The sequence below is a fragment of the Pteropus medius genome, unplaced genomic scaffold (assembly GCF_902729225.1).
Source record: "Pteropus medius unplaced genomic scaffold, Ma_sr-lr_union100, whole genome shotgun sequence".
NCBI classification, from domain to species: Eukaryota; Metazoa; Chordata; class Mammalia; order Chiroptera; family Pteropodidae; genus Pteropus; species Pteropus medius.
Genome location: NW_024344378.1, coordinates 36,813,112 through 36,838,045, shown reverse-complemented (window position 1 = coordinate 36,838,045; position 24,934 = coordinate 36,813,112). Strand labels below are relative to the sequence as shown.

Here is a 24,934-nt window from a genome sequence, read left to right as displayed (position 1 = left end):
TTCCTATGCCCTAAGAAAACCCACAAAACTTATAAAATTGCAGGTGAAAAGAGATTCCTTGGGTATCCATGACATTTTGCTCTTATGTAGAACATGTGCCTCGCTCTATAATGAAATAGCAAATTATTGATTGAAGCTAATTATGGTTTATATTTCTGATTATATACTAACTTTGGGGCGAGGACCTGAACTTGGAAATGCCACCACCACGACTCACCATCACTGCCATCATCACTTCCACCTCTACCACCACCATCATTACTGCCATAGTTACAGTACCTCTCAATTTCTTCACATTTTCTTTAAAGTAAACTATAAATGTTTGCAATGCTACAACACTACAGACACCATTACCTGTTAACTCCTACCAAGATCTGCATACTCAAGTAGAATGGAGGGACGGCATTTATTCAGAACAGAGGATTTGTGAACAGAAATAAAGGGTAGAGAAATTCTGAGGTAAAACTGATGTTCTTTTGTTCAGTTTATTGCTGCTTCAATTTCAAAAAGCACCGCCGTGGATGTCACAACACTTCTATAGACATGACAGAGGAAAAGAGAGCTTAAGACATCTTGAAACCTTTACAAAGAAATCTTAAGTCGATAACTACAGAAGCAAGAAGTTTCTTCAGTGCCCACAGAGAATCCCATGGTCTGACAAGCATGCTTTATGGAATGACATGTTTCATGAGCATATATAACCCTACTCCTGGCGACATAACTTCATGATAAATTCACCGGAAATTTGAAAAAATATGAAAGGCATAGGGATAATTGAGGACATTTTCAAATGTACTGGCTGTACTCTTAGGAAACTGTTGTTAATTTTCTAAGTAGTGATAACAGTATTGAAACTATACAGGGGGATATCTCTACTCCAGGGGTTTACATGCTGAAGTTTTTAGGAATGAAGTAGTCATAAAGTCAGCTATTTACTTTCTAATGGATCAGCAAAAAATAAATAAAGTGTATGTGCTGAGGGGGGAGAGAGAGCAATTATGGCAAAATGTTCATTGTTGAATCTAGGTGGTGTATGTGGATATTATTTATACTGGTTTTTTTTTTTTTCAACTTTATTTGTATGAACACCTTTCAAATAAAAACTTGGAGGATAGGGGAAAACAAATTCTAAAAGCAGTGTATTAACCTATTCGGTCCCTAGTGTCTCATTTGTTATAGGAGAGGAAAGGCAAATTCCTCAAGAGAGGCTTTCAGAGAGAAGAGTCTAGTTAACCATATAAGACTACTGAGAAACATTTACTTTAGAAGTTTATTTACACACCTATATTGGAGTTAAGTACAAAAATTATTAGCTTATGTCTATAATGCCTCTAAATCTATATTTATAAATTTCAAAATGGAGTTTTGCCACAAAATTGATTTCGTCTAAAAGCATGCAAGAAGTCTTCAATATTTAGAATTCCTAAAGCAATGACACATGACTTAATGTCAGATTTAAAACTGCCCTGTCATTGCCTAGTTAAAGTTTCTTTGATAAGTTAAGACAGAAAATGAATAAAAATTAACTCTCCGTGTGCTTTTTTTCAACAAGAGTAGATCTCATCCATACAAAGCTGCCTCTTTGTTATCCTGCTGCTGATTAATCGGCTTGCCCATTAACCACCGTTAAAGTATAGTTGAGACCCAGGACAATTCACACAGGCCAGCCATCCCCATCCTCCTAAGAACCTGTGCTGGTTGAAAGTGGGTGTGGAGGCCAGAGCTCATTCCCATTCCCTGCTGGCCCTTAATCAGGATTAGTTCGTAAACTACTTAATCACCCTTCCTCCCCCAGTCATCAAGAGTGGACTCTTTTTTTAACCATGATATTGGCTTATCCATGAGCTCCCTATTCTTTCACCTTCGCTTTACTTTGTAATCGAGCCACCTGTAGATATGCTTCTGAAAATTGTATGTAAATAAATAATGTCTTCCATTTGTCAGAAGATCTTATTTAAAACATTGACTCTCAGCCCTGACTGCTCATGAGAATACCTGGAGAACTTTTAAGAAGACAACTGCTCAATTACTGATTCAGTGGGCCTGGGTGGGGCCTGGTCATGGGATTTTTAGATGCACCCAGAGTTGAAAACCACTGATTCCTAGTGAGAATTCTTAACTGGGGGCACACACTGGAATCATCAGTGGCTCTTTGGAAAACAAGATGCCTACAGAATCAGAATCTCCGGGACTGGGTTCCTGGGCACCTATCTTTTTTAAAACTCCACAGGTGATTCTGGGATGCACCTCTAGTTAGGAACCACTGATGTGAAGCAACTCTGGCTGGGCTCTTCTTGTATCCATTGGTGAACATCTAATGTATTTGTTTTATCAGCTCAGATTTGTGTGTGTCAGGTTTTCTTAGAGTAACATCTGTGCTTGGAAACATTCCTTTCCAAATAGAAGGTAAGAAAGAAAAGGGATGACTCTAAACTGAAGCCTGATTGCCTAATATAAATATAATGGACTGGTTCTTTCAATTCTTCTGACATAATTATTAAAAGGAACTGTCTGGTATGGCTTATGTAATTGCTGTGTATGATCCAGGTCAGCCAGTCCTCATTACATCAGTAGAGTACTATTCATTAGCTGCCATAAGTGTCAGGCGATATGGTGGTGATGCTTGTGGCGATAGTGGTGAAAACAACCAATTTTGAGCTCCTACTATGTGCCAGGCACTATACTAAGAGTTTTACCAGTATTAACTCATTTACATGTCATAAAAACTCTATGAGATAATTTCTTGGCTCCATTAAAAAGATAAAACTGAAGCATAGACAGCTTAAGTAATTCTTCCCAGAGGACACAGTTGGTAAATGGCAGTCACTGGCCATCTGGCTGCAGGTCACCTCCTTTAACATTACTACACTAAACATCTGCATTGCACAGTGTGAGAAAAGCCAGCAAAGAGCCCAAGGACTTGACTCTGTCCTCCAGATCTCATCCTTGTTAATATTCTTAATATGGGTGTGGTACCATCATCTTTATCCATTTTTAGCATGAAAGATTATGTTTAGACATGTGTTCTTCATTAAGCTTATTTCTCATTCTAATAATAAATTCTTGTTTAATGTGCTTTAAAAGGAACCGACAACTTACATTCAGTAACAAGTTATGAAAATTATGGAGAAAATGATTCTGCTAAAAATTATGGCAATAAGACACCATTAAAGGAATGGAAATATTTGACCTCTACATGGATATGAGATAGAAGGCATGATAGTGGTCTAAAAATACTTTGCAGGCTAATTAATTATACTTCCTTTGAATGACCCTACAAGTAGTTGTAAGACCAAGGGATGTATACTGCAGGCAGAAACATTTAATTCAATATGATTTCTGGTTGTTACTCAAAGATGAAAGAAGAAATCACTTTGGGCCGTGGGTTGTTTTTGGCCTACATGGAACCACTCTACTTTCTTTAGGTGGCAGGATCTGATGGTCAGACCTCTACCCCCACCCATTTCTCAGTCAGCGTAGTCTAGAAGGGGCTGAAATCCCTCCCTCTCCTCCAAGATGGGCCCCAAACCTGGCCATTCAGAGCATTTTTTTCCCCTAGATTACAGTAGTTATTTAAGGGTGAAATGTAAAAACTTAGCCAGTCTAGTGACACTCAAATTTGAGACTTTGCCCAGCCTTTGGGGAGCTGCTAAGCTATTAAGGTGATGTAAACCTAAAGGTACTGGGGGTGAAACCTGAAGCCAAATTGTTCCTCCAATCTTTTGAACCATGTCTGGGTTCAACTGTGTCTGAAATTAGGATCATTCAGACTTTCCAGCTACAGAAACCAGTAAATCAATCTCAATCTCCTCCCTTCCCCGCCACACCCTTGGAGGGGGTGTCTTAAGCCAATTTAATTTGGGTTTCTGTGCTTAGTCACATGCTTGCTATTGGCGGTGGTCAAACCTGGCATGAACAGCCACATATCAAGTGCAACATGCAAAGTCTTCTAGCATCTTAAAGTGTCATTCAGCCTTGAGATGTATTATTTTATACCTTCTCTCTAGATATGACTCTAATTTTAACAAAATTAAAAAATGAGCTATGATTTAAGAGAATAGCTATAAACTTAGGCACTTCCAAGCAAAACCTTGTAGAAAAGCGTTCTTTGCCAGTTGATCACTAAGACGAGGACCTTCCATTTCCTTTCTGTCCTGTTTCTATAGGTGCAAGATGTCAATGAAAAGAAAGAAATGAGGCAGCTGTGCAGCCCTGTCCCCCTCTAATTAAATTGCTTTCATTTTGCAGACTTCCCTTTTCAGACCAGATTTGCCCAGGTGGTTTATGCCTAATGAGACAAGTGGCAGTGCTTTCAAAGAGTGACTAGTTTAGAAGGTTTAACTAAAGTAGTGTGTAAACAGTTGTTTTGGCTGTTCGAATGATAGCCGTGGAGATAATTTTGTAGTCAATATTGGTGGCCTCATTATAGCCTCATCTTACCTGGAGGTAGCTGTCACATCTTCCACCCCATAACTCTTCTCATTTACCTCACCGACTAGATTCCAGATCCTTTAGGTTAGACTTGGTCTTTTTTGAGGCTAAGGATGATCTCATGTATATTTAATCATATGTCATACTATGTACTGCTTGATATATTAGTAAGTCATGTGCATATTGGAGGAGAAATTGCACATTTATTTTTTCACTTAGGCAATTTTTAATAATCTCAGAAAGAGACGAGGGGAATTCCTAATCCAAAAGGCTGGTTATGCTAGTAGTTTTCCTCTATCAATCAACCCATTTCTCTCTTTCTCCTCACACACACACACACACTCCTTTCCCCTCACATCAGCAGATTAGCCTTCCTATTTCTTTCATTTAAACTAATTTCTAAGGGAGTCTCAGAAATGTGCATGGTGGCAGAAGGTAGACAGCCTGGGATTAAAGATTTGCTAGAGATAGTCTCCTGGAAGATAAGCACCTTTGACTAGTGACATTTAATATGCTGCTTGTTCTCTTCAAAGTGCTTTGCCAGCATTACTCAGGTGATCCATTCAACACCTCTGGAAGATTGGTCAGCAAGATTACAAACTATTTTTTAAGGTTGAGAACTTGGTGTTGTGACTTACTTAAGGTAGTTTAGACATCTTGAGCTAGATGTTGGTTTGTTAACACTCTCAGCTTCCACCCTGACCTGGATTCACCTTATTTTGTTGAAGTTGGTAGCTAAATTATCTTGAAATCAATCAGATTTGGAAATCAAAGGACCCAGCTTCATTGTGGTTTATATTCTAGTCTCAAATAGGTCTTAGGAGGTAATAAATAGTTGACTTCATGAAAACAAATACTTTAGGAAAAAAAGATCACTTTAGTAAGCTTTTAATTTTTATTTTGCTGCTTAAATCAGGTTTTCTTTTATAGAATACATTTTTTAAGTTGTACAACATGATGTTTTGATATGTGTATACATTGTGAAATGATTTTGGTAATCAAGCTAATTAACTTATCCATCAGCTCCAATAGTTATCATTCATTTTATGTGGGGTGAGAATTCTTCAGATCTACTATCTTAGCAAATTTCAAGTATATAATCCATTATTATTAATTATAGTCATGATGCTGTACATTAGGTTTCTAGAGTTCATTCATCTTACAACTGAAAGTTTATACCCTTTTCTCCCACACATCTCCCCACCCCAGCCCCTGGTAACCACCATTCTGTTCTCTTTTACTATGAATCAGACTTTTTTTTTTAAAGATGGAACTCATTTCTTAAAAGAATGTTCCTAAGTAGTTGTGCTGGATGTCCAAACAGACATACTGTCTATTTCGGTGGCAGTCCGCCATTTTTTTTGCTCAGTATCTGCTGTTGATCACAATAATTATACTATTAATATAGTACAGTACCTGCCACAACATTTTGTTAAATGGATCTTCTCATTTCATGCTTTCAGCCACATTATAGATTAGGTACTATCATGACCACTTTACAGACAAGGAGACTGGGGTTGAGAGGAGCATTTTGCTTGCCCAGTGACCCATTAGGTGACAGTAAGTGGCAGAGCTGAGAATAGAATTGAAGTCTGATGGCTGCTTGAACCCCGTTCTGCTGCTGACCATGAGCTGCAGTGCCACTCTAACAAACAAACGTGACAGACCTGAGTAAAGCATCTTCGCCACAGGAAGAGGTGTTGTTTAGATAAGTTTCTGTCACAGCCAAAATACCGCAGTTGTTTGTTAATCCAGCAGAGACTGACGTCCCTGTGGTATGAGAAAACATGCTATCCTAAAAAGCTTCATAGAGGGCTGCAATGTTATATAAATTTAAGAAATAAACTATCTTCAAATGTAAAAACCCTAGAAGTATTAGGACTATTATTATCTGTTTTTGTTTGCATAGCAATTAATTTTCAAAACACTTGCATATTATTTGGGTCATTCCATTCTCACAGTGAATTTGAACAGTTGCTATTATCTACCCAATACCCTAATGCAGAAATGGAGGTTCAGTGAGTTGGGTTTTTTTGTTTTTTGTGTTTTTTTGACTTGTCGTTCACTGGGCTATGAAACGATGCAGCCAAGTCATCTATTCTTTGTCTAAGAGAATTGGTACCAACATGGGTTCCCCTTGCCCTGGTCCTGTCAAGGCCACCAGTTAATCTGCAGGACCACCTGCTGCTGATTCCCAGGGGCAGCAGAGTTGGCAGAAAAGGACCTAACTGGTACATTCAACACTGGTGGTTGACAGTCAACAGCCTGGAGAACTAATATTAAGAGTTAGATTTCTCTTTTCCTTGCAAATACTTTCTTGTCTCCTGCCTTTTTTCTTCCGTGCCTGGACATTTATTTCCAGACCTGGGCATTTGGGTGTGTCCTCATTTGTAAGGCCAGTGTGTACTTGCTCTCCTCTTTCCTCTGATGAATAGGGCTACTGAGAAACTATTTTTGGAAAGTATTAAGCTCTTAGAGACAGTGATATCATCATTACTCAGGCTTTGGACTCTGTTGAATAATGTGTGTTTTGATTTTAATTGTATCCTTGATATCACTTTTAAGATGAAAAATAGTGTGCTTGTTTGTGTCATTTTTGACATGGGAATATAAGGTCTTATTGTCAATGTGAATTTTTCCTTAATGTGGTGTTCCACTAAAGCCACCCAGTGCTGGGTATTGACCTGGTGTTGTCAAATGTTCAAAGTCTCTTTTCTGAACTTTAGTTTCCTCATCTGTAAAATGAGTATAATATTACCTCCCAGAGCTACTCAGTTCTGAGGATTCAAAGAAAAAAATGAAAAAGCCTAGGACATTCCTTGGCATTGAGTTGATACACAGTAAGTTGTGATAGTGCTGTTAACATAGAACTTTAAATGTTTTTGAGTCAATAAATAAGACTTGGGCATTTATAAGATGTGTCCTTGTAATCAAATGGGCTTTGTTGATTTGTTGTATATAACCATGAAGGACCAGTACTGGCACTGAAATGGTTTTGTTTTTTCTACATTTTCCCCACAAATTATCACATTTTAACAAATGAGCTAATATAAATGAAAGTCCTTTGAAAAGTAGAAACTACTACACATATATGAGACATTATAATTTCAGGCCAACACTGGCATTGCTGCCAAATTTTTGATATATATTTTCATTTAATCTCCATATCAATTAATCCTCAATTTGAAAACGAGAAAACTGAGACTGAGAAAAGTGAAGAAACATGCCAAGGATCATAAAACCAGCAAGGAATGTTGGGCATCTTTAAAGGGACTTGTAATAAATAAAGAGAAGGGAAGGTCAAAGGAAAAGTTATTTCCTTTATTCCTGTTGGAGGCCAGGTTGAGGGCTGGCTTAGTATCTGAGTCCAGTGGGTCTGCTAACTGCTGTGAAGTTGGCAGATCCCTTCCTCAGTGGCCAGTATCACCATCGCACGGCAGGCATACCATTCACGGAGAAAGACTCAGGGCCGCAGAGGAGGATGTCTGCTTTCTGTGACTAAAAATCAGGCCTAAGAGAGTGGAAGTCGGATCTGAGCAGAGCTTTCCCAGCTTCCTTTCCCAGTCCTACCACTCAGATAAATCATTCCACATTTCAAGGGCCAAAGGGAACATAAAGGGACAGGGAGAGGCCCACAGTTACACAATGGAGTTCCCTTTCCAAAATGGAAAACTTAGAGTGGGAAAGAAGTGTTCTCCATTAACAAGTGGCAGAGGCAATTTTCAAATCCAAGTCTGTGACTCAACTTCAAAGCCAAGTTTTTCCATTAAACCCTGGGAACACCCCTACTTGCTGTGGGAAACTCCAGCCGACTCTAGTTCATCTTTTTTAACCACCATCATATGTGATGTCCTATTTATCATTTTAAATGGCTATTTGTCCTGTAACCAAATAGAGGAAAAGCTTTTCATTGGTACCGTGATGCTACGCACAACATGTCAGAACATTTTGAAGTTCATGTTATTTACTAAAATTAGTAAACAGTTCAAAGTTCACATATCAATTTTAAATAAATGCTAATCTATAGAAATAAGTATTTGGAGACAGTAGTTTTAAAATGAAGTTACCAATTTATTCTCTTTCTATGAAAACGATAGGTTCAGTTGAATTGATTTACCTTGTGTTTAGATGGCTTCACTGTGGGATGTGCATTTGGTCTTTTTTTAGGTTATCGAAATTGTTAGGTCTGCCCATAAACCTAAGCAAAGCTGTATGGGGGGAAAAATAAAACAAATATTGGGACATATAGCTCATTGTTTTGAACAGGTGTATTTGTTCATTATACATTTGTTCATTTGTGTTATGACAAAGTTTCAGTGAGTGGCAGCATTGCGAGAGGAAGGGAGTTGGTAAGAACTTGAAGGGATGTGGAATCCCATTGTGCTGGCACACTCCAGCCTTGATAAATATTGTATGATGGCAGCGATATCTTTTTGTGTGATATAAGTCATTGTTTCAATAATTAATGTCGTCAAGTGCATGTTTCTAAGAGTACCAAAGGTAAATAATTTACTGTAATTGCCAAAGAGGAGTGATATTATTTATTTATTAGAACTTTGAAAAAAAAATGGGTTATTTGTGGGAAGTAACCTCAAGGCCTTAGATGCAGGAATCATAATTTGCTAAAAAATAAAGGGTGCAGTACCAGCCACTTTATATTAAATATTTTGCCCTACGCTGAAGGTTGATTGGTTGGTTGGAGTCTCCAAAAGTTAGTAAAATTGGAAAATAAGGCCAGACTAAAATCAACACCTAATCTTTGGTTAACCTATGTAGAATTTGAGAACTTTCTGAAGTGATGTATTACTGTTTTGGGGTTCGACTTTGGTTCTTTGGACTCTTATTAACACCATTGATTGCACACCCATCCACTGAATGTGTCCTCTCTCAGTGGATGCAGAAAAAGCTGTGCCTCATTCATTTTTGCAATTTCCTAAGGTCTAGGTAGGATAGTGACTTGCACGTAAGTGGTCTACAATTTTTTTTTTTCAATTTAGGGCTTTTTTTAATTTTGTAAATCACAGTAATTTTTTTAATTTAAGTTTTATTATTAAAGTTATACAAACAAAAAGCCATGCCATTTTACAAGACATTTATTAGGGAAAAAAGAATCCGCATGAATCCCCACATAAACCTTCAGCCCCCAATTTCTCCTCTACAGAGACAACTGCTTGGAGTACATTTTGATGACTATTATTATGTGCTTTCATGTCTCTAAATAATATGTATTTGTTGCTTCTTGTTGTCTTTTCCCCATTTCAGGAATTATTTTTTGACTTATCCAGGTTTTAGATGAAGCTTTAATTTTTTAAATACCTCTTCTCTCCCACGTGCACATTCTTCCATCCCCCCTCCATTTTCCTGAAATGGTTGTGTTTTATTTTGGTTTTACCAGTATGTATTTAATGCTTCTATCATTATGCCTATAATAGAAATGTTATTCACAGATGTGAAGTATAATTTCGTTTTCTGTTCAGGACAATATTTTGCTTTCCCTAGAGTTTTTTCATTTGCTTGTTATTCTCTGTACATATCACTATTCCAATCTTCAACTCCTCCTCCCCAGCTGTACGAATCTCCTCTCAATATCTTCACACTCATTAGGTGTTTTATAAATTTCGTCTACTTAATTCATCTGTCTTAGAGCTTCCTTACTTGTCAAATTCCTTGTAGGCCCACTGCACAGATGTCCTTCTGTATCCTACTTCATTGTCACCATGAAAATTCCCTGTGTTTTTGTATTACACTCTATGTCTTCCTTCTTCTTGGTTTAGTCCTTCATTTTGGTGGAGTACATATTTCAACAGTTTCTTTTATGGAATACATTAGAAATATATTTTTTGAGGTTTCATACAACTGAGAATACTTCTATTCTTAATTCTTTTTTTTTTATTTTTTTATTTTTGGCTTGGCTGATTATAGCACTTGAGTTGAAAATCATTTCCTCTCAGAACATTGAAAGAATTGCTCTGTTACCTTTAACTTCATTTTTTCTTAAAAGTCTGATGGAAGTCTGCCATCTGTAACCACTTTTCTTCTTTAAATTGGGAGAATCTATCTTTGTCTCTAAGTTCTGAAAATGCATAATGATGTGCTATAGTGGGGTTTTTATTTATCTATAGTGCTAGTCACTCAGTAGGTCCTTTTACTCTGGGAACTCAAGTCTTCAGCTCCAGAAAATTTTCTTGAATTGTTTCTTTGATTTCTTTTCTATTTCATTATTTTTCTCTTTCTAGATTTTTTTTTTTTTTTTTTTTTTTTTTTTTAGAGAAGGCAGGAAGGTTTGAAATTCCTAAACTAATTCTCTGCTTTCTTATATGTTCTCTCCTATTTTTTTATTTTTAAAAGTATCCTCCTAATTTCTAGGCATTTTTTTAAAAACTTTATTGCTGTCATACTTATTACTTTCTTTGAGTTCTGGCATTTACTGAAAGCAGGAAGCTTTCAGTAGGAAGCATATTTTTAGCAGGACAAAAATTGAGATTAATCTTATTTTTGGTCTGTGAGATATATCTTACATCAGATTTACAATATTCTTAGCCATTCTCTCCAGATATAGCTTCTGCCTTATTCTTCTCTTCTAAATTACACTTATGTTAAAAAATTTTCACTGCGTTCCACATGTCTCATACTTCTTCTGTATTTTCCATTATGTTTTTAAATCTAGCCTTCATTTTGTATATTTTTCCATTCATGCTTCCAATTCACTAACCTCATTTTCTATTGTGTCTAGTCAAGAACTGACATTGTATTTAGAACTGAATAAATGCCTATTTGTTTCTTATGTATATTCCAGTGTTCTGTCAAATATCCTTTTATTCTCTTTCCTCTCTTTTTCCCTATTTTCTTAAACATACTAATCATAGTTATTGTAAAGTTCTTATTAGCTTATTCAAAATGTGGGATGATCTGGGAGTCTGTTTATAGTATCTGAGTTGTTTGTTTGTTTGTTTTTTGTTTTCTGTTTTGTTCATGTGCTCTGGCCATGCTTGGCAATTTACCATTGCATGCTGGACATAATGTGTAAAAGAGTTGCAGACACGACACACCCAATGATTTGTATTCCTCCACAGAGGGTTCACCTCCCTTTGCTAGGCAAACAGAGTGGTGGCTGATTATTTAATACAATCAAGATTTTTCTGAAATGAGGCTTGTTTTGGTAAAGCTAAGATTTTGTCCTCTGGTTTGTCCCTGGCCCTTTAAGGTTCTTACTTGAAATTCTGTTGTGATCTTCAAGTCTCCTCTCTGAACAAGTCCCAAACTCTAAATCTTTTTCTCATGAAACTGCCAAAAAGTTCCATGTGCCTTTCAGAGATTTTTCCAGTTAACTTTTTAGCGTTATGCTCTGCACATCCCCAGAATTCTGCACATGTACTTAGTTCAAGGCCACCCAAATCACCAAAACTCCTTTGGTTTTTCCCTTCCGCAGAAGTAGCCCCTATAAGTACAAAGCCCAAATTCTGTCTACACTGGTAATTGACAAATGTCCCCAAGTTAAAAATGGCAACACAATGTCAGCTCATCTCTTCAAGATCTTCCCCTCTCCAGAGTTCACCTCCTCTAGTTCATGCCTCGGCTGTTCTCTGCTGCTTTCAGAGATGATTTCCATATTTATCTAGTGTATTTGGTAACGGCTCTAGGCTACTGCCAGCTACTGTGCCTCACTTGGAAACAGAAGTCATCAAGACTGAATTTTTTATTTTGAGATTTGGAAAAGAATTTTACAATTGTTTTAGGATTAATCTGGAAATGTGTGGAAGTGCTTAAAATCATGGTAAAAATTGTTTCTGTGATATTCCACTTGCTATGCCAATTACTCAAGATGCTCTCTTAAAAGATTGAAATACCACAGCATATCATTGAATTTTATTTACTAATTCTTGAAATTTCAATGTAGACCTGTAATGGAGTGTATAAAAATTGTTTATTTTGAAAGTTAGACTATCTGGACTTATAGAGACATACAGGTATATTTTTAAGTGCAGAGAAACTGGTGTCTGGTGTGGGTTGTTGATGCAATGTATCATTTTATTTTTCAGCATCTAACATTCACAAGAGAATTTGATTCAGATTCTCTTAGACACTACAGCTGGGCTGCAGACACTTTGGACAATGTCAATCTTGTGTCAAGTCCTGTTCATTCTGGGTGAGTAACCTAAAAGTCACATTTCTTTGTCCTGTCAACATTGCATTTATTATTCGCATTTATAAATTCATATTGACAAGCTTCATAGGTTTGAAATATTGATATTCTATTGGACTTCATTAGTGAGTATATGTAACATATATTTGTAAATAGTAAATAGTTTCCTAAGCAAATCTAATCTATTTTTAGTAATAAAAGCACAGTGTTGGAAAGGAAGTTCATTGACGTTTTGGTGCCTAAAAACTGGCTATTTTGATATACTTCTAGGTCTTTAATTTTCCTTTTCAATAAAAAATAAATAGTGATTTCTCTTCATTTTACTTTATTCAAATGAAGTTTTTTTCTATCTGATTTTCCTTTCTAGTAAAAAATAATGATATATCTATTTCTATTAATTTACCTAACTGTTTGACTGTTCTTGTGCCTTGCTTTGAATAATAGAAGAATTTCACTCACTGAAGAATTTTACTGTTTAGTTTTTAAATAAGCAGTGATCTCTGGTATTCTTATTTTTTTTTCATATGATATAGGCCTTTCATTTGACAAATAATTGGTTTTGTCTGATTTTCCTTTAAAAAGAAAGTATGAACTTGAAACCTCCAGATCAACTTTGGTACCTGGAATTTGCATTCCTGGAATTAAATTATAATTAAGTTGTATTAAATTACCATTAGTAAAAAGGAAATGAATTTTAAAAGGAAAATAAAGAAATTCACTTTTAGAAAGTGAAGGAGCCAGTGTATGTATATGAGACAAGCTGTGCTATGGTAAGAACCACATCAAGCAGGCCCTTCACTGCTGCCACACTGGTTAGCAGAATTTGAGGTGTGTGGCTAAAGGGTGACTTGCTTTGACTACTGAATTGAAATCAATTTATTTTTAGATATTGGATTCTTCACCTGTAAGTAATTAAAACTTGGACTCACCGATGTCTATACAAAATTGAATAGAAATAATGCATCAAGATGGTGAAAATTTCAAAGTATTTTCACCTCCGAAATTGGCATATAGGCCATAAATTAGGACAAGGGCTGATTAATTCGAAGTTAAATAAATTAACAATAATTAACATTTGTGAAGTGCCTTGTGTGTTATATGAAGTCTTTTCTGCTGCTTTTAATTAAAATAAATTTTAATAGCTAACAGTTACGTAGTGTTTTTAATGTATGTGGCATTATGATAAATCTTTTACAGGTATTATCTTATTTAATATTTATGTGAACCTTAAAATGAAACTGTGAAAGAAGTTTTACCCATCTCTATTTTACAAAGTCTGAGATTCAGAGTAATGTGTAGGTTATTTAACATATTCTTATGGAATTGTAGTTTATAACACTACAATTCTGAAAAATTGTAATGTCATTCAGATGACAGTAATTTACATGAAAGTGCTTTATAAACTAAATCAGTGGTGGTTTTTGAGTCATTCATATTGTATTTCTTTAACTAAATAAGAAAAACTTAAATTATATTAATATTAATTTTCAAACTGCTGAAAATATTTTCATGAGTTATATTAGAGATATATAAATCTGAAATTGCAAAAGCAAAAAAAAAAATATCAGAGTCAAGAAGGAAAACATAAAATACTTGGGTTACATTGAGCGGTCAGACATATTGACACTCAAGCTGGGTGAATTGCCACCATGTTACAAAGATCAAGAACTAGCACTTTGAACCCTCTGCATGGGAAAGAAAAGTACCAGGGTTTAATTTAGTAAACTAGGTTGAGGAAGCATAGGATAATACAATCAGAAATGAACTTTCTCATACTTGGAGAGACAGTAAAGTATTGAATATGCAGATCATCTCTCCTCCTTGAATTTATTGAAGGCAGTAGACATGTGCTGGAAAGCAAAACTGATGGTCTTTTTTTTAAGGGTTTATTAAAAAGGAAAATATATACTTGGTATATACTTGGAAATAGTTCACTAATTCCAGTTCTGTGGAGTAGCTCATACAGTCATTCAAGGCAAGTCTTTTTCCAGGTCGTCCCACAAATGCCAAATGCCTTGGTTTCATTTTCTGATGGTTTTTATTTTTCTTTGCTTATCATTGACATTTTCTGTTGCTTGCTTCTAATTATCTTACATTAATTTTTCCCATTTGCTTTCTAAATTATTTTGCAGCTATTCTTCTCCACTTCCTCAGTATGATTCAAGGTGATAACTTGTCCTTTATGTGAACCATCCTTTTTTGTATTTTTAATTTATGTGAATTTTTCCCGCAGTTAGATTGTGTCAATGTGTGTAGTGTATCCGCATTTGTCATCCCGCTGTTCCTAAAGCTAGAAATATTCATGTGTTAGTTTTAGGATCCTTTGTAGAATTCCCACTTTAGTTTCAATATTAATAAGATAAAACAAATATGATTAAACATCACCTTTTAATTTGTTTCTGTAAGTTATATTGCATGGACTTTTATTTTGTACAGAATATGTTAAGAATGAGTTTAAAAAACAAATTACTATATTTCATAATGTTATTGAATAATAGAACCCATATCCTACGTAACATATATTCCCACCTTTCCTCAGTCTGTTGGCACTATAAAGTTGAAAACCCTAGAACAAGAAATGATTGGTAGTGAGCACCAGCTCTGCACTGGGTACTATGCAGAACACAGAAAGAGATTCTTCCTATTTGTCATTAAAATCTTCTAAGCCATGTTTTTTCCATTTCGTTCTTATATTCTTTGTAGCTGGGATTTTTTTATATTGACACTGATTACCTTCTTACACTACCTTCAGACTGCTCAGCTATAAATGTTTTACATATATATATATATTAGTGACCAAGCCTGACCTACGCAGTATCTAAGCACACTTAACAAAATAGTGATGTTCGTTGGTTCAATCAGTAAACATTTTATTGTGTGTAGTAACTGTGCTTAGCTTTGTCAAGTAGTGAACAAGACAGACCGGATCTGAATTACTGTCTATATTATTGAAACTCAGCTGTTCGTTGTCAGGGCAAACATTGCTTATTCAGTGTAAACACTCCAGTATTTATTTATACTAATACGACTGAATTTTCAAACCCAGAGTTTATCTTGAATCATTTTAAAAATTTATTCTGTTACTATTATTCCCAGTCACACATTGGTTTTAACTACTCAGTGCTGGGAAAGATCAGATTTTGTCTTAGACTTCTTTATCATACTGCCATATCATCTTCATTACCGAGTAAAAGTATTTGTTAAACATGTATAATTATAAGAAAATGTAGGTAGGCTTCCCAGAGCAGGTTCAAGTAAGCCTTGTGTCACCTAGCACTGGAAACAATTCATGGGGACACTTAGACAAGCGAACACATATCTTTGTTGTTGACTAGGGAGGAGTGTTTTTTAATTTTGTTTTGTTTTTGAGGAGGGCAGGCTCTTTCCCTCTTACTTTGAATATCATAGTGGTCCCAGTCTCTCAAAGTAGATATAATGTTATAAAATAATGAATTAATCCAGAGGAAAATGGCTAAATCCAAAATGAGCAAAAGGGTATGAAGTTGATTCTACCTCATTGTTGTTTCAGTTGTTTCTGAAAATTGTATTGGCTGAAAAATTATCCCCATGTTATGTCTCTCTTTATGGGGATGGAAAGTCAGTTTGCTTTGTTGAAGAGGTTTCTCTTCCGAAGTCAAAAGACTATTCTTTAAGAAATTGTTCACAGTACAGGACCTCCATGCAAGGTCCTAAAATCTATGTGCAGGATGTTAGAACTGTTTTTGATGATTAAACAGAAGAAGATTTTGATGGATGAGATTATTTTCCCCCCCAAAATACTTTAGTATTCAAACAATTTTCTAATCATCAACATTCGGTGCTGTTCCAGTAATAAGCATATTTTCACATGTGAAAATTAGAATGCCAAGATCCATGTTTCTGTTCCACTGTCTGATTTGCACTCTTACAGATGCTGGGCTCATTGGTTTATGTTCACCAGAGTGCTTTCCAACACTGTAATGATGGTGTGAAGACTCACGAAGCACTTTTTACCATGAGCACATGATACCAAGGAATCAGGAATTGCAATATGCTGTTACCCTGATGTGATACAATTTCTTTACACTTGCACATCTACATTTTTATATTTTTCTCATTAGCTTTAATATAAAGGCCAATGACAGAATTATAGAGTTTAGAGACATTTTCTATAAAGTCTAAGTTACCACTTCTATATTGCTGTACAAATAGTCAAATGTAAGTTATTTTAAATGGTTTTAAAGCCAGATTTATACTGAAAAGATTAAATCCTTCTCCATCAAAATTTCCTTAGCAAAACTAGTCATCTTCTGCTTTTATTATATTCTGCTTGGTGGTAGTAAAAATTTGAGTGTTGGTATGATTAAATATACATTCTATTTATGAGTTGTACATGTTAAGACATACCGTGGAGCTTCATCTTACTTAGGGAGATTCCATAGTCAGCAAATGGATAAACCATTTATTGTTAAAATGACTCTTCAGTATAGCTTAAACTACCCACAGAGACCACATACAGTGGTTTTGTTTTTTTGTTTTTAAATGCACGACAGTCCTTTAATAGTCAGTTTTTATCCAACTTTGAAACATTCACCATTCCTTCCATTTGAGTAGTTGACAAAGTGGTTGGCTTCTCTTAGGGGGCCATGTTCCACCAAAAGTAAGTTGTCGTGTTTCACTTTTTACCCAGTTCACAAGTTAAATGCATGTTTGATGTGACTCCACTGTATTTTCTTCCGATTTATTTTTTAAAGAGAGGAAATGATAGCTACATTGTCTGTCACTTTAAGCTTTAACATTTAATTTCAAAATCCACCACTGAGACAGTTTATTTCTGTCCTTGATTTGGCCTCTGATCTTCTCCCCGCAGGTTTCTGGTTAGCTTTATGGTGGACGCAAGAGGTGGCTCCATGAGAGGAAGCCGTCACCATGGGATGAGAATCATCATTCCACCACGCAAGTGTACGGCCCCCACCCGCATCACCTGCCGTTTGGTAAAGAGACATAAACTGGCCAACCCACCCCCCATGGTGGAAGGAGAGGGATTAGCCAGTAGGCTGGTAGAAATGGGTCCTGCAGGGGCACAATTTTTAGGGTAAGTTATCTTGCCAATTTTAATCTTGGCCTTCATAACCACATCTTTGATTTTCTTTACCCTTGTTAACTCAAGTAGTTAACTGTTATAACTACTTAGTTGGACCATTTTGATTGAGTATGCCTTTTGTGTAGTGTCAGAGGTCACAAAGCTGTATAATTCTGTGAAAAAGCTAGTAGGCTGATACTTCCTTAACTCAGTTTGCTGGTCAAAGCTTTTACTAACCAAGAAGCATGTTCTCTGCTCAGTGAGTGCACGAAACCTCAATAGCCCCTGTAGTAGTCAAGGCACCATTCTTAGGGAAAAAATACAGATGCTGGAATTATATCAACACATTGAATAAATGGCTACTTTGGGTACATGTCCTTTTAAAGATAATCGTTAAGGTAACAATCCATTGTGATATGGTATTTTATAAAAAAAAAAATTCATTTTCTGAGGTGGCACTTGGGTGCAAATCAGGCAGGCTCTGTCGTGACTGACAGTTTGTTCACAATTTCCCCTTCTCGTTTCTCTTCCTGCTGCATGGATGTTATTCAGTAAACTGCATCTTCCTACCAATCCTCCCCCTGTAAATGAGGGTGAGAGCTTGGTTAGCCGAATCCTGCAGCTTGGGCCTCAAGGAACAAAATTTATTGGGTAGGATCTTCATAGACAAGATATAGAATGTCTACAATTCTTTTTCCATTTTCAATTTTTTTCTGTCATACCCATGGTCTTATTCTTGTCTTAAGTTTATTTTTACTGTTTCAGTTGTTAATGCTTTCAGGTGATGTGTGTCACTGAAAGGAAAAAAATCATAGTGGCTTGACTTAATGTAGCACCGCTACCTATCTTGTGCTTTCAAGCATGTGGAATTCACTGCAAGCATTCTGCTTTCATAACGTTGTGCTTTTGTAAACCTTTCTTTAATTTGAAATGTTTTGACTGAATATGATGGTTTTTAAGACATACTACAGTCTAATTTTAACCTAGTGTAGGAGAAGGCATTTGCAGGCTTCAGATCAACATTTGCTTTAAATGATGTGTGTGTGTGTGTGTGTGTGTGTGTGTGTGCGCGTGCGCGTGCATACGTATGTATGTGTGTGGAGTTACATTTTTTTTTTTAAAGTACTTAGGTGTACTGAGTAATTTTCTTGGGCTTTGAGAAGGAACAGTGATCAAAAAGCAAACTGATTTTGAAAAATGTCGGGAATAAAAGATATTTAAAGAAAACCAAATAGGCAGTAGATAGACTATTCTACTGTTTATTAAATTGTTTTGTTTCGTTTAAGCTAAAATGTGTTGGTATTTGTTGTTTGTTTGCTTGTCTATTTGATTGGCGTATTTGCCTTGGCAGTCTGCATGAAGAAACCTGTTATGAAAAGTTATGCTTGGCTTTCACCTTGGTCAGAGACCCTTGTTCATACCTTCTCTCCAGTCTCGTTAAATGTCATGCACAAAGCCTCCTTCCTTAAATATTTACAGAGACAGTATCTGATACATTAGCCTGCAAAGATTGTATCTAGTTCTCAAAATAAAAAAATTAAATGTCCGATCATCAGGTGTGATTAAAAACTACAGTAAATAATGTAACTCTGAAATTATTAACACTACTAGGAATAGTTGACTTTGTTTCGACCTATCATAAAATGAAAGCATTATAAAGAATTTTTCATCCTTAATTAGAATTAATTAGAACTGTTTTGCCAAAATAAAATGATTATATTTATCCTCCCTTTTTAAGCGAGCACATTTGTCATAAAACAAATAGTCATGTGTTTTTATTTATGTTATTTGATCATTACAATGACTATCCCTTTTTATGCTCTTACCTATTTAAGCCTGTATCTTCTGTTGTCACATGTACGTAAATGTATAGGTCAAGAGATGAGGTTACATACAACCTCTGTAGGAGAATAATGATACTGTCTACTTAAATGTCATAAAAGAAAGCTGCACAATCCAACTACATAAACTGTGTGTGATTGTGGTCTGCTTACTTCCATTCATCTTTTTTAGCATGTATCCTATTTTAAAATTTAACAAAATTATTCCTTGATTGGCTATCTTCAATTTGCAGCCATTCTTTCACATTCTTTTGCAAAAGGACACTGTCAAAAATTAATATTTTATTATATGATAATTGCAAACAAACAAGTGCTTTTTCAGAAAATTTAAATATTCCTGTGCAGGTTATACTAGAGCTAGGAAATTAAGCTGCCCACTACTATTTCACATATTGAAAATCAGAGAAACTATCAACTACATGGGCCATGAAAGTCATGGAAACTGACTGACTATTGGCAGGAGTGGATTGTTATAGCGATTATTTGCTTGCTAAGGAGGAAAAATATCAGTAATCTTCAAAATAGGAAATTTACAGAATTTCTTTTTCAAAGAAATGACTGTGTCCTTTTAAATTATTAGCGTTTCGTATAATATAATATACCTATTGTGTTTTTCAAAATGGACCAACTTCTTTCTTATGGTCTATTTTTATAATTTTCAATTCCTTGATTCAAAATTTCTTTTTTATATGTACTAAATATCTCCCTCCCCCCCCAATTAAATCAAATGCCTAACCTACAGTAGGCTCTCAAGAATTGTTTGTGAATGAATGAATGATGGCATGTCTTCAAGCTTCTAATATATTATTTAATTAGCAAATGATTCTGCAGCTTTGAAATCATTCCCAACCTTAGTGGCACCTCTGATTTTCAAATGAATACTGTTAATGAAACTTTTTTTTTAAGTACAGTACTATAAATATATTTAATTTGATACCAAAATCATGTGACTTTTTTTCCAGCCCTGTCATAGTGGAAATCCCTCACTTTGGGTCTATGAGAGGAAAAGAGAGAGAACTCATTGTTCTTCGAAGCGAAAATGGCGAAACGTGGAAGGAGCATCAATTTGACAGTAAAAATGAAGATTTAACCGAATTACTTAATGGCATGGATGAAGGTAATTATGACGGCTCCTTGTTTCTGTACACATCTGAGGCAGCAATAAAAAAAAATGATTAGACTAAAAGAAACGGTCCCTGAATTTCATACGTTTATATTTGAAGCTGGGAATCAGATTCCTCAGCATTTATTGCTGCTGTTTTCTGTTTCTCGAGCATGAAGTTCCATTTAATCTAACAAACTTTTTCCCCTATGATATTAATGTACAAACGCTCTGATGATTCTTTCAGTCTTTAATCAAATGCATCAGTCTTTCCAAAACCCAAGAAAGTTTTCTAAGTCAAAAATGTATAAGGAGGGGGTGAAATAATAATGGAAGGTATGCAAAGTATGCAGAGCATTTTTAAGAAAATACATTCACATTTTATTTTTGGAATTATTATTTCCCAACCCTTTCTTTGATCTGTTTTCTCCCATATTACTTCAGTGTTTTTTATGAATTTTTAATTTCTCTTGGGCTATAGTGAGTTTTTTTTAAATAAGTTTCAAGCTAATTATTAGAGCCTTTGGTGCTTCGGTGTCTTATTCTTTGACCTAGTAAGACTAATACATAGCCCAGCATATCACTTTGTCATATATACCTTCTATAGGCTGTCTGACCCTTAGAATCATAGCAGTTTCTCTTAGTAGATATTGGGAATAGATTTGTTTTGAGAGTAGATACTTGATGCAGAGTTTTAGAACCAAGCTCACCATAAAATAAAGATAATCTTTACACTGACTACCTAATCTACAAATTCAGCAGTTGTTATAAATAGCAGCTTTATTGAAAATATAACTCAAGTAACATGAAATTCACTCTCTTAGCATTTAATTCACTCTTTTTTGGAATGCTTCCAGCATAGTTTCTTCTGGTTTTAAAGTGTAGATAAAGAAGCTAGACAGACCCGAGAGTGTTTGAGGGATGACCATGAGCAAATTCTTTGATCCCGGTGAGCCTGTTACTTCTGTAAAATGGAGATTACCTTCCTTACTTTATAAGGTTGTTGTTGTTGAGAAAAAATAATTATGTGAAGCACTTATGAAATACAGCCCTTGTCTCTATTATATTTATTCTTTGGAAAAAGAAATTGTCATGCCAAAGGTTTTGTAATAAGACACAGTTAATCACAGCCAATCAAGAATTTTAAGATGTCTGTATAGCAAGGTAGGAAGAAACTAATAATTGTTGAATGTCTCTAGCATGCATGAGGCATTGATTGATGCCTTTATATATGAAAATTTAAAATGAAAGCAGAGTACTACAAAGTAGGAAGTTTTAATGCCACATCATAGATGGCAAGTAACTTATCTAAGGTTACCATGACTAAGTAGCACCAGGGTTAAAATCAAATTCTACATTTTCAAAGACTTCTCACTATATCCCCATATTTTAGTAATGCATGTCTTATGAAGAAGAAAGAGGGAAATTCCTGCAAACCTCTAGATTTAAAGATCCAGAAGTACGGTCATTTTAAATGTTATGTAATACTGATATTTATATCACATACCATCTACACCTTCAGACGATTCAAATGGATAGGAACATGCAATGATAATTAAGATTTCTAATTTTTCTTACCTTATTTTAAAGCATGGAAATATAGTGACTCATAAGGAAATTTATTAAAAAATCAATCAAAAATTTTGAAAGAATAAATCCTAAGAGAATGAATTAAACAAGCATTTTCAAAATGATAAAACAATACAGATGATTCAGGATTAAAAAATGGAGACAATAAGAGAAATGGGTTTTTCATAGAGGACGCGGGTTTTTTGTTTGTTTTAAGGAAAAATATAAAAATATTTCTTAAATGCTAACGTAGATTACTAATTTTTAAAATATAACATCTACAACACAGGTTTGTCTTCTTTTTAATGGATTGCTGCCTTAATATTTTAAGTTCCTGAGGGCAGGGTACATGTCTGAATCACCTTTGAATGACCAGTATTGGGCACAGTGCTGATTTAGACACTCATCGAAAGCGAGTGAGTGGTCAGAAGACGGAACCTTGTTATAATAATGTAGCTTTCTGAGGAAAGTTCTCATCATTCTATTTCTTCTACTCCAAACTTCATTAATCTCCAAGAGAAAAAAAGAAATTAAAGAGGAGCATTTACTTTGAGGAAAGTTCTGAGAAAGTAACAATATTCTAGGAAGAATATTGAATATTCTAAGACAGTGGTGTTCAATAGAACTTTCTACAATGTTGGAAATATTCTATATTGTGCTTTCCAACAATAATTACTAGTCACTTATGACACTTGAGTATTTTAAATGTGGCTAGTGCAACTGAGTAAGGTAATTTTTTATTCAATTTTAATTAATTTTAAATAGCTGCATATGGCCAGTGGCAACCTCAAGGGACACTGCAGTTTTAGCAAAAACACTAAATATTCTAATAATACATTCTCCTTAATTTTTGAGTATAGATTATAGTGTGTCCTTTCAGGCAGAAGTAGAATTTTTTAAGATTTATTTATGGAATGGACTTCTATGATTTCGTGCTGACATGTCTTCGTTTTGTTTTGAATAAACTAGTTTTCAAATAGGAATTAGTCATATCTTTGCTTCGACAAATGATGCCCCAAATATTGCCATACTAAGATGTTTTAAAGAAATGATGATGCAGCCTTCTGTCCCGGATTCTGTGTATTACCTTGGAAATAGTAGGTAGAGTTTCTGTGCTACATTTTTAAAGACCAGCTTCCATTTTAGACAATTAAAAGGAAATGTAAATACTTCTAGGGTTAAGGAATCAAGCACTGGAGGCCACTGCAGCAAAAATGCAAACTAAATTTTCAAGGTGGTTTTCTTCCTATATTAAATTTTAAAACAATAATAATGAAAGAACCACTATACACACCTTTCACAACTGTAGCTCAATTAATCAGGTTTCATACCACGCGCAAGCTCCACTTAACCACCACTCTTCTGTTCCCAAAGACACTTCTTTCTTATTGGAACATGCCCTCTCTAAAAATGGACAGGCATAAATAAAAATCAATCTGTCTCTAAAAACACCAACCCTTCTATTTCCTTCAGCATCCAGCTAGTCAAAATTTTCATGGGATAAGAAGCATAACCACAGTTTAAGAGGTTTTGTGTTACATTCAACCCTTCCACTCTGCCCTCCCCCCAACCAACCCTCACCATCTGTTGTTCTGAATAGTTGTTAATTAGCAGGATAAAAATAGTATATAAATTAATTACACAAGTGACCAGATCACTCAAGAAATCCTTAAAGAAAAAGAGAAATAAATTATTCTACTATTATTTTATTTATTCCTCAGTTCATAACAATTAAGCCTTATCTGTCATCTGTAGCAAGTTACCCTTCATAATACCTGCCATTTATAAATATCTCCTTTTTAACTCTCTTTTCCACAAATGAATTCTATGAGTTACTTTATGACTCATATATATGCTACTTCTATAACCAGTCCTGTTGTACCCTCTTCTCTGAAAATCTTAAAACCCAGGTATTTAAAAATCATCTTAACCAATATTTTCATCACTGGTTTATACTAAACAACACAATTGTAAGGATTCAATTGTGGTTTTATAGTATTTTAAAATTTGCAAAGACATTCTATGTGCACAATCAAATTTAGTGGTTAGATAACTCCAGAGAAAGACAAGTTCAAGGAGAAGGATAATTTGCCCAATGTAATGAATGGTCTATGGGCGTCACACAGATCAGAATTCTCATCCTGGCTCCACCCTTAACTAGCTGTGGGACCTTAACCAATTAATCTCTCTAAACTTTAAATCTATAAAGTGAGTGTACCACATAGAGAACGAATGAGGAACAAATGAGCTAATATATGTAAAGTTCTTAGCACAATCTCTGATATATGAGAACCACTCAAGATGTTAGGATGCTAGTCATAGTCACAGCTGCCATGTATACTTGTGCAGGAGAGCAAGTGAGGACTGAAATCTTGCCTATTCCCCTTGCCAAGCTGTATGCTTTGACACTGGCCTGCAGGACGAAGGGAGGCGCTTATCTAATTTTCTCAAAGCTACTGTCTAGTTGCCAAGCCATAAGCCAGCAGGGCCGTGTCCATCAAAGTCAGTCCCTTTTCCAAATCACACAAAGACACCACCTGGTCACAATCGATAATGGTGACTTTCACCTAGTCACTACCACCAACCACAGGAAATAATAGGTAGATGTAGACTTCCAAAATCTAGACTTCTGACTTTAAATCCAGTTGTTTTTCTACAATACTCCCTTGCCTCTGTATAATCTCAAATGAAGGATGCCTATGAAAGTGCTTCATGTGGAACAAAAATGTGACATAACTGTCAGCTGCTGTTTAAATTTTCCATTATTAATCAGGTAACCTTCTTAT

General features: G+C 35.3%; 1 protein-coding gene across 24 annotated transcripts in view; it reads left to right on the top strand.

The window, feature by feature from the left end:
• Positions 1-24,934, top strand: part of ANK3 (ankyrin 3) — a 563,084-nt gene that overhangs the window by 480,318 nt on the left and 57,832 nt on the right. For all 24 annotated transcript variants that reach the window (XM_039871876.1, XM_039871871.1, XM_039871870.1 and 21 more), the window contains 3 exons: positions 12,471-12,577; positions 17,424-17,648; positions 20,440-20,594. In XM_039871876.1, the coding sequence (XP_039727810.1) occupies positions 12,471-12,577; positions 17,424-17,648; positions 20,440-20,594 (487 nt within the window). The remainder of the gene's footprint in view (positions 1-12,470; positions 12,578-17,423; positions 17,649-20,439; positions 20,595-24,934) is intronic.